The 12,863-nt window shown below is 41.4% G+C and overlaps 1 protein-coding gene across 1 annotated transcript; it reads right to left on the reverse strand.

The window, feature by feature from the left end:
* Positions 1–7,646: 7,646 nt before the first annotated feature.
* Positions 7,647–12,609, reverse strand: LOC109192702. The gene is made up of 8 exons (XM_019343406.1): positions 12,194–12,609; positions 11,400–11,452; positions 10,841–10,900; positions 10,658–10,735; positions 8,919–9,048; positions 8,554–8,606; positions 8,302–8,466; positions 7,647–8,045 (listed from the first exon to the last, which is right to left on the reverse strand). Exons 1-8 carry the CDS (start codon positions 12,510–12,512, stop codon positions 7,899–7,901), a joined length of 1,005 nt encoding a protein of 334 aa, XP_019198951.1. The 5' UTR covers positions 12,513–12,609; the 3' UTR covers positions 7,647–7,898.
* Positions 12,610–12,863: the final 254 nt, after the last annotated feature.

The raw sequence follows: 12,863 nt of genomic DNA on the forward strand, positions 1-12,863 counted from the left end.
TGGGAGCTGGAGGAGCATCGGGAGGTAGTTCGGGCCGTGGAGCAGCTGGAGCTAGGCCGCCTGGGAGAGTCTTTGTGATGGGGCGTTCGCAGGCAGAGTCCGAGGGTTTGGTGGAGGAGGAGCTGGCAGGTAATCCTTTCCTAGCCTATCCTTGTTTTTCGTGAGTATCGTGTTCTTTGTTGTCTTGAGTGTTATCCTGTGTTTCGTCGTTGTCTATTTGAGTTACTTAGCAATCCCTGGCATGCTTTCCTCTGGTAGTGATTCTTTTGGAGTTACGTGCAAATTCTTCTTGTTAAGTGACTTCCTTAGTGTTGCGAATAAGCTTCGTTGTGGAGTTAGTTATCAATCTTTGGAATGAATCGTGCTTGGGTTAATTCTACAATTCTTGTAATCTTTCCATTGAGAACCCTCTAAATTTCCCAAGTTTTCCTTGAAATTGACAGTAGAAAACCCATACAAAAATCCGATCTTGTGTAGCCTAAAAACCCCAAGCAAAATTTTCTATTTATAACCATTGAGTTTCAAACCCAAGCCTATTCTTTGTCAACCCAACCTCTAACCCACTTGAACTAATTATCTTTCTTAGAATTTACCCAATCTTAATTCCATTTAAACCATAAATTCCCACTTTACCCAAATTCCCAAATTAAATCATCTTTTCCCCAACTTTTTCCCAAAATCCCTAATTCCTAAATTTTCCTTTCTCCTTCTTCTCTACCCGTGAATCACCCAAAACCCTTCCACCCGTCGCCACCACCTGCAACCCGCCACCCCACCACCGGCGTAGCAGCCACCCGCCACCGCCTCGCCGTCCGCCGCTGTCATTCGCCGCCCGCCGGAGCTGCATCGCCGAGAGAGAGAGAGAGAGCCGCGAGAGAGAGAGAGAGAAGAGCAGCGAAAAGAGGGAGAAGAAGAGGAAGAGTTGTGGGCTTTGTTTGTTGAGCTTTGGGTCATCTCTTATCATGCCTAGAAGGTCAAGTTTGGCTAGGAAAGCGGAATGGGTGGATGCCCATTACCTTGTTCTTGAAGGTAAAGCTTTTGATCTGGAATCTTTTCCCAATTCTTTGTTGGATATGCTTAGATTCCAAGGTTTGTTGGATGGGTTTCTCGCCATAAGGGTCGAGACTTACCCGAGTTTGGTTAAGGAATTTTATCGTCACATGGTTGTGACAAAAGAGGGCGATAAGTTTGAGGTCACTTCCAAAGTGAGAGGTGTGAAGATTGTGTTATCTGAAAAGAGGCTGGCTCAGCTTTTGAGTTTATCTGCTTCAGGAGTTGCTCAGTATAGTGGTCATTCATGGATTAGTACGGATACCATGGGGTACGGGGACTATTTGAGCTATTTGTTGTGCTGTACGAGTGGTTTTACTCAAGCTTCAAGGCCAGAGATAAAGTGGTTGTCCGCGGAGCAACGGATTTTGGTTATGTTGGTATCGGATTGCTTGTTACCCAATAACAACAAAAGTAAGTTGTTGGGAAAGTTGGAGTGCACCTTTGCCTTCTGTCTCAAGAATATGGTTAAGTTCAATCTGCCAGCTTTGATGTTGCAACATATGGTTTTCTGTCGTGATCATAACCGGAAAAGTCTACCGTATGGGATGGTGTTGAGCTGGATTTTGGTTAGGAAGGGTGTAAGCGTGGATGGTTGTCTCCCAAAGGCTGTGGGAAAGTTGGTGTTGGATGCCACCAATCTTCGGAGTTGTAATTTGTTTCAGCTGGATGATGGTGAGTACATCACGCTTGAAGAAGTGGCAAGGAAAGCACCTGAAGAAAGGGCAGAGTTGGCAACAGAGCTTGGGATTCATGCTGGGAAGTTGAGCCTCGCAGTCCAGAGTTTGGGCGGTGACGAAGAAGTTGAGGATGAAGCAGGCCAAGAAGAAGAAGTGGAAGCACCGGAAACTGCCGAAGCCGAAGAAAGTGATTCTGATAGGGAGGAAAATCGAAGAAGGAAAGAAGCTCGCACCAAGAGGGAGCATGATGCCATGGCACATGAGGAGCGCGTTGTCACCTTGCTTCGTCAACAGAACAGTATGATCGCAGAAGGCTTCGCGTTCATGAAGGCGCAGTTTGTCGCAGTGCACCAGAGGTTAGATCAGATCGAAGCCAGTTCAAGCCGTAGAGGAGAAGATGAAGAGGAGTCTGAGGAGTCTGAGGAGTCGGAGAGCGAGCCTTTCTAGAGTGGAGCTGAGGCCGTCTTGTTCGCTCTTCTTTTGGTTGATGTTATCTTCCTAGCCGTTGTTACCGTTTGGTTGTTGCTTGCTTTGTATGCTTGTCTTTGCTTGTTGTTTTGTTGCTTAGTTAGCTTCGTAGTTGGTGTTTGGAGCTAGTTGCTTAGTTCTTAGTTGTTGTTTAGAAGTTGATGTTTGTGTTGGGATTAGAGTTCGTTATGCTCAATCTATCCGTTTGCTTAACTCTTGCCAATCCTTGATTTGAAATGCCTTCTTTCTTGCTTTGAACACTTTATTGCCTTGAAATCTTGTGGAATCTTTTGGAGTTTTTGACCAAAAGAGTTTGTTCTTGAACCTCTTGTCACAATGTTGTTTCCTATCACCGTTTGTTCTAATTCGTCGTACCCAAGCTTCGGGGACGAAGCTTCTTTGAAGGGGGACAGGATGTGACACCCCGAAATCCAAATTCAATTAAGGGATTAATTGAGTAATTAACCCTATTTCAATTAATGGTTTAATTCCTAAAAATCTTGAAAATTCAATAGTCAGGGACTAGTAATTGACTAGTCAACCCCAAAATCAAAGTTGTACCTTAAGCTTTATAGGGAGTTCCTTTGTTCCCTTACATTTCCTTATGTTAGTAAGGGTATTCTTGACCTTTCACTTGGTGTTAGTATTGTAACCTAACCTAGTAGACCACCTTCATTCTTTCCTTACACTTTCTAAAAATCTAGCTCCACCTTCTCTCTAAAAAGGTAGATAGCTTTCCTTCCAAGCCAAGATTGAAGCCTTACCAAAACTTCAAGAGTTGCTTCCAAGATTCAACCTTTCATATATTTGGGCATCTAGGAGGGTAAGATCTAAGTTCTTGTGTTTTTAGTATTATCTAAGGTGTCTTTTCTTAAAGATAGGATCTTTATGATCTTTTGGTATGTTCTTGAAGTGGGTTTGGAAGGTGAGCTTTGTGAGGAGCTTGTTGAGGTGTAAAGTGAAGTCTTTAGTCTTCAAGAGGTAACACATGCTCTACAAAATCTATTTTGCTTACCTATGTGAATATTTCTTGAATTCTACATGTGTTTTGCTATGAAATGTGAGTGTTTATGCATTGTCTTGTAAAAATGCATATCTAGAGCTTGTGTTTAGGGTTCTTATATGCCATTGCTTGGCTATTCCTTTGATTCAAGTCATTTTGTTGTATTTGGTGAGATTTGGCATGTTTTGGACTTGAATTTGAGTTTGGACATAGAAATCCGCGAAGTGTTTTGTTGTGGTACAGGGGTGTACCCGCGGGCGGAACGGCGGGTAGGGGTCCAACCCGCCACCCACCCGCGGGGTACATGTTGTGGAAGGGCTTGTAACCGCGGGCAGGACCACGGGTAGGGGCCTACCCGTGGGCCCACCCGCAGGGTACGTGTTGTGGATGTTGGGGGATTTGTTCCCCGTGATTCTTTTGACTCGGTATTTGGTCTTTTGACTTCCCGATGTTCTTTTGTGGAACTATTTGAGCGTCTTCTTGATGTTTCATATGTCTGGAACTATATTGTAGGAATCCATGTAGGCTTTGGTGTCTTGAATCGTGCTAAGTGTTCAACTTTGTGATTCGTTGAACCGTGATGAGTCTTGTGTGTTCTTCGGAACTATGTTTGGTTTACCCGTTTGATAAGCATGCTAGTTCGGTGTTTGAATGCTAGCGTGTGTGTTGTTTGTACTTTCCTAATGAGTGATGATAACTTGTGTTATTCATCGTTGTTGTTGTTGGACTGTGATCCATTCCCTGATTGAGTATGGTTTCATATCTTCGTTGTGATCTGTTGATTGATTCCTGTTGAGGTGTGATGCGTGTGTGCCTTTACTTGGATTGCACGATTAGTGGTATGGGACACTAGTCATCAAGGTATTGCAGTGGTCCTCGTGGTGGCCATGACGTGATTATGGAGTTGTGACCTTTGTGTAAGGTTTACGTGATTCTTGGGTGGCATGTGTTGCCGTGTGTGTGATCGGTACCCTCGTGTACTATGAAATCGGTGGTTCTGTTGGAGATCTGTTGGAGAGGGGACGACGGTCCTCGGAGGGAAAAGGTTAGACTTGGTGTACAGGGGTCCTGGAGGTAAAGGTTGGAACTAGATATAAGGTTGGGGGTAGCCATAAGGTTGGAACCGGGCATAAGGAAGGCATATCAACTCGTGATGAGTGATGTCTCGAGGGCTTGTGTAGCCGTTGTTGTGAGTTCTCTTCTTGTGACGTGTGTAGTCACAAAGGCATGTGTTGCCTAGGCATGTGTTGCCGTTGGTCTTGTAGTTATCCTTTTGGGTTGTTGTTGTCCTTGTGGTCTTGGGATGTGTTCCCCTGTTCTTGTTGAGAGTGTTAAGTCTTGTGTTGACGATTACTCTTGGTTTTGCACTTATATATCTATGTATTCTGTTTCGAAAATGGCTTTACAAATGTATATCTTACCTATGTATGTTATTTCACATGTATTGGTGGGTTACCAGCATTATTCGCTGACCGGGCGTCGTCCCATGTTTATTGTGTTCTTTCAGGTGATGTCTAGACGAGTGCGCGGTCTAGTGTTTGCTAGTATAGCTTCTCCCTTACGTTTTGTGGCCTGTGAGCCAGCTTAGATGTTGAACAATGAGATATTTGGTTTAGATTTAAACATTACAGATGTTGCCTGTGCGTTCAACTCTTTGGTGAACGTGGCATAGCACCCCGTATTCCAGTTTATTTATATCTATCTATCTTTCAGTCTTCCGTTGTGTTAGTTGTTTGGTTTAGTTATCTGCATGTTTAAGGTTTTAAAATGGCATGTTTTTAAGGGGGTGTTACATGTATGCTAGGGAAATCTTCTCTATTTCCCTTGCCTTGTGTTGACACTATTACATCGCATGTTTTAGAACTTATCTATACTGATATTTGGGGCGCCTTTTCTTTCTGTCAATGGTTTTCGTTATTTCGTGTTGTTTGTTGATGATTACACACGTTATGTATGGTTTTATCCTATGCGTGCCAAAACGGATGTGTATGCTATCTTCGAACAGTTTCGATCACTTGTTGAACGTTCTTTTAATCATAAAATTATCTCTATACAATTTGATTTAGGGGGAGAATATAAACGTTTTCCTCGTACGTTTACCTCCTTAGGCATCAATCATAGGCAGTCGTATGCCTATACACATGAGTAGAATGGTAGAATTGAACGTAGACATCGTCACGTTGTGGAGACAGGCTTGGCCCTCATGGCTCAGGCTTCGGTTCCACAGCGTTATTGGGATTATGCGTTACTACGGTCTATCTTATCAATAAGATTCCCACTCGTGTCTTTGATAATGTTAGTCCTCACTTTCGTTTGCACCGGTCTAGTCCGTCATATTCTTTTCTGCGTGTGTTTAGTTGTCTCTGTTATCCTCTATTGCGTCCATATAATCGTAATAAATTGCAGTATAGGTCTTCTCCGTGTGTGTTCCTTGGTTATCCGTCTTCGTTTCATGGCTACCGTTGTCTTGATCCTGCTACTAACAAGGTATTCATTTTCCATCATGTACGGTTTGATGAGACCATATATCTGTTTGCCTCTTCTGTGCCTTTGTAAGTTACTCGCCCAGATTCGGTTGCACCATGGGGTGTTGGCAGTGTTCGAGTTGATCCCGGTTCCGATGTGTGTGGGGCTGTGCCCGACTCTGGTTCTGTGATGGCGGTGGATTCCAGTGGTCCCTCGCATGACTCGAGCTCTGTACTGTGACTGAGCCGGTCTCGAGTGATGATGCTGTGGCTAGATGCGGTCGGCGTGCACCGAAAGTTGTTCCGCCGAGGTCTCATGTCATGGCGACTCGGTCTCAAGGGCCGACTCAGCATGTTGCCTTGGTAGCGGTTCCTGAGTCGACGTGTTACTCACAGGCAGTTCGGCACCCTGAGTGGCGTGAGGCCATGGACCTTGAGTTCAATGCTTTGCTCCAAAATAACACTTGGTGTTTGGTTTGTCGCACACCAGGTATGAATGTTGTGGGGTGCAAATGGGTGTTTAGAACAAAGCGGAAGGCGGATAGTCAATAGAAAGACACAAAGCCCTGCTGGTAGCTAAGGGGTTCAATCAGGTGGTTGGACAGGACTTTTTTTAGACTTTTAGTCCTGTCGTTAAGCTGACTAGTGTTCGGCTTCTCTTGTCTCTAGCCGTTTCTCGTGGTTGGACTATTCGACAGTTTGACGTTCATAATGCCTTCCTTAATGGTACTCTTGCAGAAACTGTTTACATGAAGCAGCCTCCCGGTTATGAAGACAAGGCTCAGCCTGATTACGTGCGTCTATTGCAGAAGTCACTTTATGGTCTTAAGTAGGATCCTCGGGCTTGGTTTAATAGGTTGCATGCTTTCTTGGTTTCGGTTGGCTTTACTCCGTCCAAGACTGATGTTTCCTTGTTTATTTATACTCATGACTCTGTTTGTTTATATTTGCTTGTGTATGTTGATGACATCCTTGTCATGGGTTCTGATGTTTCTCGTGTTACTCGTCTGCTTGCTGACTTAGCCTCGGAGTTTAAAATTCGTGACATGGGAGCTCCGTCTTTCGTTCTTGGTATTGAGACGGTATCTCGGGATGATGGCTTGCTTCTTTCTCAGCAGAGGTACATGCGGGATATTTTAAAACGTGCAAGAATGGTTGATTGTAAAGCTCTGGCTACTCCGGTCCCTATGTCTCGGTCGTCGTCCCCTACCGAGGCTCACTATGAGGATCCTACGTAGTATCGGAGCCTTGTTGGGACTCTTCAGTACCTTACGGTCACACGGTCGGATCTGTCATATGCGGTAAACATGATCTGTCAGCACACGCACTCTCCCACCACTAAGCATTGGGCTATGCTCAAACGAGTGTTGCGGTACGTTAAAGGCACACTTCACTTTGGTTTGCTTATACGTTAATCATCTTCTGTTGCTATACATGCTTTTTCGGATTCGCACTGGGCTGGTGATCCGAGTGACAGGAAGTCTACGAGTGGCTTTGCGGTGTTTCTTGGTGGCAATCTGATTTCCTGGTCCTGTCGGAAGCAACCGTACGGTTGCTCATTCGTCCACTGAAGCGGAGTATAAGGCACTGGCTGACGTGTCCGCGGAGGTGACTTGGCTTGTTTCTCTGGTACGTGCCTCTGCTTGGTCCGCGTTTTGCTACTCTACGTGACAAGCTCAATGTTTTTCTCCAGTCAACCTTGTGCTTGAGGGAGAGTATTAGGAGTCTATTATTATTAGTATTTGTCGTCTTGTAGTAGGTTTAGTTCTCTTGATTACATATACTCTCGTACAGAGCTATTATTCAGTTGATTCAGATATCTTATCCTCATCCAAAGAAGTACCTTGATTAACACAGTTTATCATTGAATCCAAGCATCCACTGCCAAAACTTCCTGTCAGCGTGCAATATCATTGAGAAGGTAAGGGAGAAAGAATAGGGTGCTTTTATGTGGATTAAAATGCCCTACTGTCACTGTCCTTGTATGAAAATATATATATATATATACCTTATACTACCCTTACAATCTTAAGTTCTTGACGAGGTGAAAGCTTTTACAAACTTAAAAGTCTAAACCAGAAGTTATTCAGCCTCCAATTAATCAAAACATTTGACCAAAGCAACTAAATTCACTTTCAAAATTTGAAGAATCAAAAGAAATTCAAGTTCATGAAAAATGACAATTTCCCTAGGGGCTAAGAGTCACACATTGTATAACCATTGCCCTCAAATTCATGAAAATTGACAGGCCTTCCATTGCTTGACAATTGAGCTCAATTCTTCAGGGAGACAAGCTGACCAAACAGCCAAATCAGGCAATGGCCCTGTCAGTGCAAGATAATTTTCCCCTGCTGTCCTTGGTAGCTTTTTCCAATTTATCTGTCATTCATATCATTATCATTAGGCTAGATATCAAAACTTTTATTCACTAATGAGCACATACAAACTAATAAGTTATTCTTAGTGCACTATAGTTGAGCATTACCTTCTCAAATTATGCTTATTGCTTACTGATGCTATTTACATGGAAAATATCTCTAAGAACACATGCAGAAACTAGATAAACATTTGACATAATACTAGTATTCAAGTCTATCAGACTTTTGTGAACATTAATATAATTGTAGTGGCATACTTGTCCAGGAAAGGCTGTGCATAATGCCTTGATAGTTTCATTTAATTCCCAAGGACCAAATGCTGCAAATTCTGGTCGGCTTGTTATATTGGTAGCAGCACCACAGTTCACCATAATTCGACCATTTGGCATCAACATATCTTTCAGAGTTAACCAAGTTGCAACCTGTTAAAAAGGTTAAAGCTAATAGGTGATCATTATTAGAATATAAAAAAGGTGCAACATGATCAAGCCCCTATGCTTTGTGCATACCTCTTGCAGCTGAGGCAAAACTTTTGCATCAGAAAATAAATCAACTATAATACCTGAAATAATTAGGTCAACAAAAGTAAGAAGCAGTGTATGGAACTTGATGAAAATGTACCTATCATCAGTGCATGCCTCCTCATATTTTTGTATGTTAGCACTCATTTATGAGTACCATAATATCAATCTAAAGCAGCCAGTTAGGAAAATGATCCCCACACATCAGTTAGAGATTCATGTGGCCTTTCAATTACTGGCAACAAGGAAAAAAGACTTATATTCCAGCTTAAAAAGTTGCATGCAACTTCAAAGTGTGTTGTTTGTGTGTGTCTATGCAATGGTTATCTCAATGACAGAAAGTGAAAAACAACCTGCATACCCTCCAGGAATAGCAACAGATGGAGAAAGTGCATCACCAATATGAACCTTTAATACCCCACCTACTTCATTGTGCTTCTCCAGATCAGATAGACCAAGATATTCTCTTGCTTTTTCTATCAACTAGCATACATAAAAATAAATAAATAAATAAATAAATAAATAAATAAAAGAGTTATATGAGTTAGTTCTTTTAATTTGTTTGATATACTATAGGTGACTATTATAATTCCTAGGTGCCTCTTATAGTCTTATTCTCCCTCATTCATGTATACGTAAGTGCTCTCTTGTAAACATGGGAAAAGGGAGATAGACAACTTTATCCTTCTCTTTGCTATGTCATTAATTAATTCAGCTAACTAATCAAAGAATACTTCAGTTTTACATACAATGTCAAAGAAAATGGAAAGATCCTAGGCTTACTAGGTAATCATACTAAGAATTTCAGCACGTCTAAAGAGTGTCCATAGTATCATAATAAAAATAAGAAATAGAAAAGATGTGCAATTTCCTCAGTACAAATAAAGGTTAGAACTTGTGTAAAAAGCTCCTGAATAACGCAAGGTCTGCAAAAGAAGATGTACTCAACCTTATTTCCTTGAGACTAATATATAGAACAAATTGCCACACATTTAGAAGGATAGGAGAAAATAAATGAAGTGATAGGTTATTTCAGTCTATAGATATGCATAGTATCATGAGATTGCAGAGACATTTAACTAACCATTTAAACCTCCAAGAACAACATCATAGAAGTACAACCATTTAGTTCTATGCTTCACATGTTGGAATATCATGAAAGACCTTAGCTAGCTCTCAAGCCTATATAAGTAAATGGGCTATCATAAATCTTTCTATCAAGTTGTTATCAAGCTAGCGACCAAGTAGGATTTGCATCTTGTTTGATTTTTCCTTGCAGGCTCTTTCTCTGTGTTTGATGTTTTGTTTGTTTTCATTCCCTTTTGGAAGCTCATGTTCTACTTCATTTCTCTTTTTTTGCATCTTTTGTTTTGATTATTTCTTCAACTGTATTAACAAGGAGAGTCTCCTTGGTCATTGTGCTAGGCTTTTTGCTTTTCTTTTTATTCTTTATTTGGGGCAACACACATCAATATTGCAAAGAGCAGGTTGTCCCCGACTCTCACATTTGCACTAAGGGACATGGAGTAGTCTCCTAACCTTATGTCCTCCCCACTCTTATGTTATTTCTTTTAATATTATTAAAATTTGTGTAAACATGGCCCATACCCCACAGTACTGAGTAATGGTTATCTTTTCTGGGTTTAAAAAAAGTCAGTAACCATGTTATTTCCTCTCCAACTATTTCAGTTGATTAACACAGATCTTCCTCCTACAATTGAGTGGCAGCTTTCTGCCACCTTCTGGGCCTTCCAATTCACATTATTTATTAACACTTTCAGTGGCTTTACATATTATATTTAAGGTCGTCACCCAGTCCATACGACAAATTTCTCCTAGGAAAGTTCCATTTGAAACTTACTTCAGGGGACCACCAACTTCTTCTGTTAAGTCACTACACCATTGTCAGATATGTAACTGGAAAGTTGCAGGCAAGACACATAAACTGATTTCATTTTTGGCACCATTTAGCTGCAGGAGAATATAGAGACTCTAAAAGAAGTTGATTAAGATGGAAAGGGAAGAGCAGCTTGTGAAACAATAGTGTACCACAGACAAAAGCAACAGAGCAGTGACAATGAAAGGGCAGTACAATGTCATCAACCTCCCAGCCCTCAAGCTGTACCGAAGGCCATAATTCAAGCATCAAATGAGCAGCTGTTCCACCACCCTGAAAATTTTGAAATATTGTAATTGAAGCAATTATTTTACGGTGAGATACAGTAAATAGTGTGAGATCCAGAAACCACATTTACCAATAACACAACTGAATTACCAAGCCTAGGATTGCAATGGGACCTTTCGGAACAATAGCCGGAAAAGTGGCAAAATCATCCTGTATTCACCAAAGCGAAACTTCATCAACATAGGATGTAGCATTCGATTCAAGTCATTTGGCACACATGCTGTGTGATTACAAATTTTAAGGAATAATTTAACCATGCCATTTTGGGACTACATTATTTTAAATAAAGATATCTTTAAAACCCACCCAAAAAATCCGATTGTAGCATAAGTGCATAACTACATAAGCAAAATAGTTTAAGAAATGGATTATAGCTCCTCTTTTCAGGATATTTTATATCTAGGAACCTATACTCAAGTCTCAATAAACATAGTGATTTTGAGAATCATGCTGGTTATTATTCTATGACAGTAGGACACTAATGCATTACATTCAGTGAAAAAAAAAAAAATAAGTAAACTGGTTTGAGATTGTGCATATATATACATTGACAGAAGCAAACGTGATCTGCAGTTTCTAAAGCAACAGAAATTTGAGATTTATGATCAAAAATTAAAGGGAATAGGTGACTAGAAGAACAAAGGCGTACCCAATATGCATTGGTCCACTTTTTTGCCTTGTGTAATATGCTGTGTACATTACCTGTGCCAACATAAACAAGAAACTAAGCATCTTCCTAAAACATTAAATATACAAGTGCAGAATGTAGAAATGCTTGAATCTCTCTCGTGAAAAGCTAATTACTTATCCCACCAGGTAAGTCTGTCTAATGTAGTAGAAAGTCCTTTTGACACTGGCCTGGAGTTGGGAAACTACAGACATTTTTTTCTTTCTTTTGACACTGGCCTGGAGTTGGGCGGAGGCCGGTGAACGGCTAAGTCTAGCAATTTGTGGCTAAGGGATTGTTGGGTGGAGGGTCGTCTCGAAAATGTAATGGGTGGTATACTGGTATAAGAAAATAAAGTTGTGACATTCACTATTAGCAATAGTTTTTTGTGAAGTGGTAAGCGGTTGATCTAACAAGTGTTAAAACTGTGCAATTAAGTACGACAAGTGCTATGAGGAAAAATTGTTGGGCTGAGGCAATTGGTGGTAGCGAATTGCTGAGCAGGGCCGGTGAACAAAAACACCCCTTCATTCACTTTTTTGGGAAACATATTTATTTCGCCGGCATTCATATGATTCCTCACATCGACGTTTGAATTGGATAACTATGACGGAAAATTAGTTTTTAACTACAGAACTTTCGCAATTGTTTCTAATTACCCTCTCTGTATTCCTGACTAGATCATGTGATATGCGATTCCACGACTTCCTACAGTAAACACTAAATACTAAAATAATTGTATCATGTGCGAGGAAACGGAAACAAGGAGGAAGTACCACTGGAATCGAGGAGCAGCACCCGTGATTCTGCGGTGTCCAGGATAACTATATCATTATACTTGCTTGTAAGAGCCGTGAGAACTTGATAATCTACTTCGCCCCTGCCTTCTTCGGTTGAATTTAGAGGCGAACGTTTTCTTGTTGAAAGATAAAACTGGGAAAACTGGGGAGACAATGCCGTCCTCCTTCGGACTCTATGTTTCGCAATACAAGTCGTGAGTACTGAAAAGTCGCAAACAAAGGAGGCACGGCGGCTTTGGTGGCTGCCTCGCCGTGGTAGAGGCAGCGGAGAGGCTGTTACTGCGAGAGCAGTCATTATGCCGCCGGAGCAACGTTTTGAGAGCAAATGCAAAACAGAGTGCAGAGAGCCAGGGATAATGTATCCCGTCTGACGTGTCACTCACCAAATGGACTTGAAACAGAGTATGTATTGGACGTAATTTCTTATCTGTCTTTAAATAGGGAAATTGACTGAAATGGGAGGTGGGAAGTGGTTTTGGACAAAAATAGGAAGCTTTTTTTTTTTTTGACAAGAATAGAAAAATGAGTTTCGGAAATGCGGATGGGGTCAAATCCGCATTTCCCAAACTCGTGTGGCCGAGTTTCCCACTCTACGGACAACCGCATTTGGGGAAATGCGGTTGTCGTATATTATACCACAGCCGCA

The sequence above is a fragment of the Ipomoea nil genome, unplaced genomic scaffold (assembly GCF_001879475.1).
Source record: "Ipomoea nil cultivar Tokyo-kokei standard unplaced genomic scaffold, Asagao_1.1 scaffold1833, whole genome shotgun sequence".
Taxonomy (NCBI): domain Eukaryota; kingdom Viridiplantae; phylum Streptophyta; class Magnoliopsida; order Solanales; family Convolvulaceae; genus Ipomoea; species Ipomoea nil.

What these genes read in the sequence shown, in the direction of transcription:
- LOC109192702 (XM_019343406.1), bottom strand. Translation starts at nt 12,512, where the DNA reads ATGACTGCTCTCGCAGTAACAGCCTCTCCGCTGCCTCTACCACGGCGA. An exon ending in CCATTGCAATCCTAGGCTTG is followed by an intron (nt 10,736 to 10,840) that starts GTAATTCAGTTG and finishes CAAAATTTTCAG; the next exon opens with GGTGGTGGAACAGCTGCTCA. An exon ending in TATTCCTGGAGGGTATGCAG is followed by an intron (nt 8,607 to 8,918) that starts GTTGTTTTTCAC and finishes TAATTATTTCAG; the next exon opens with GTATTATAGTTGATTTATTT.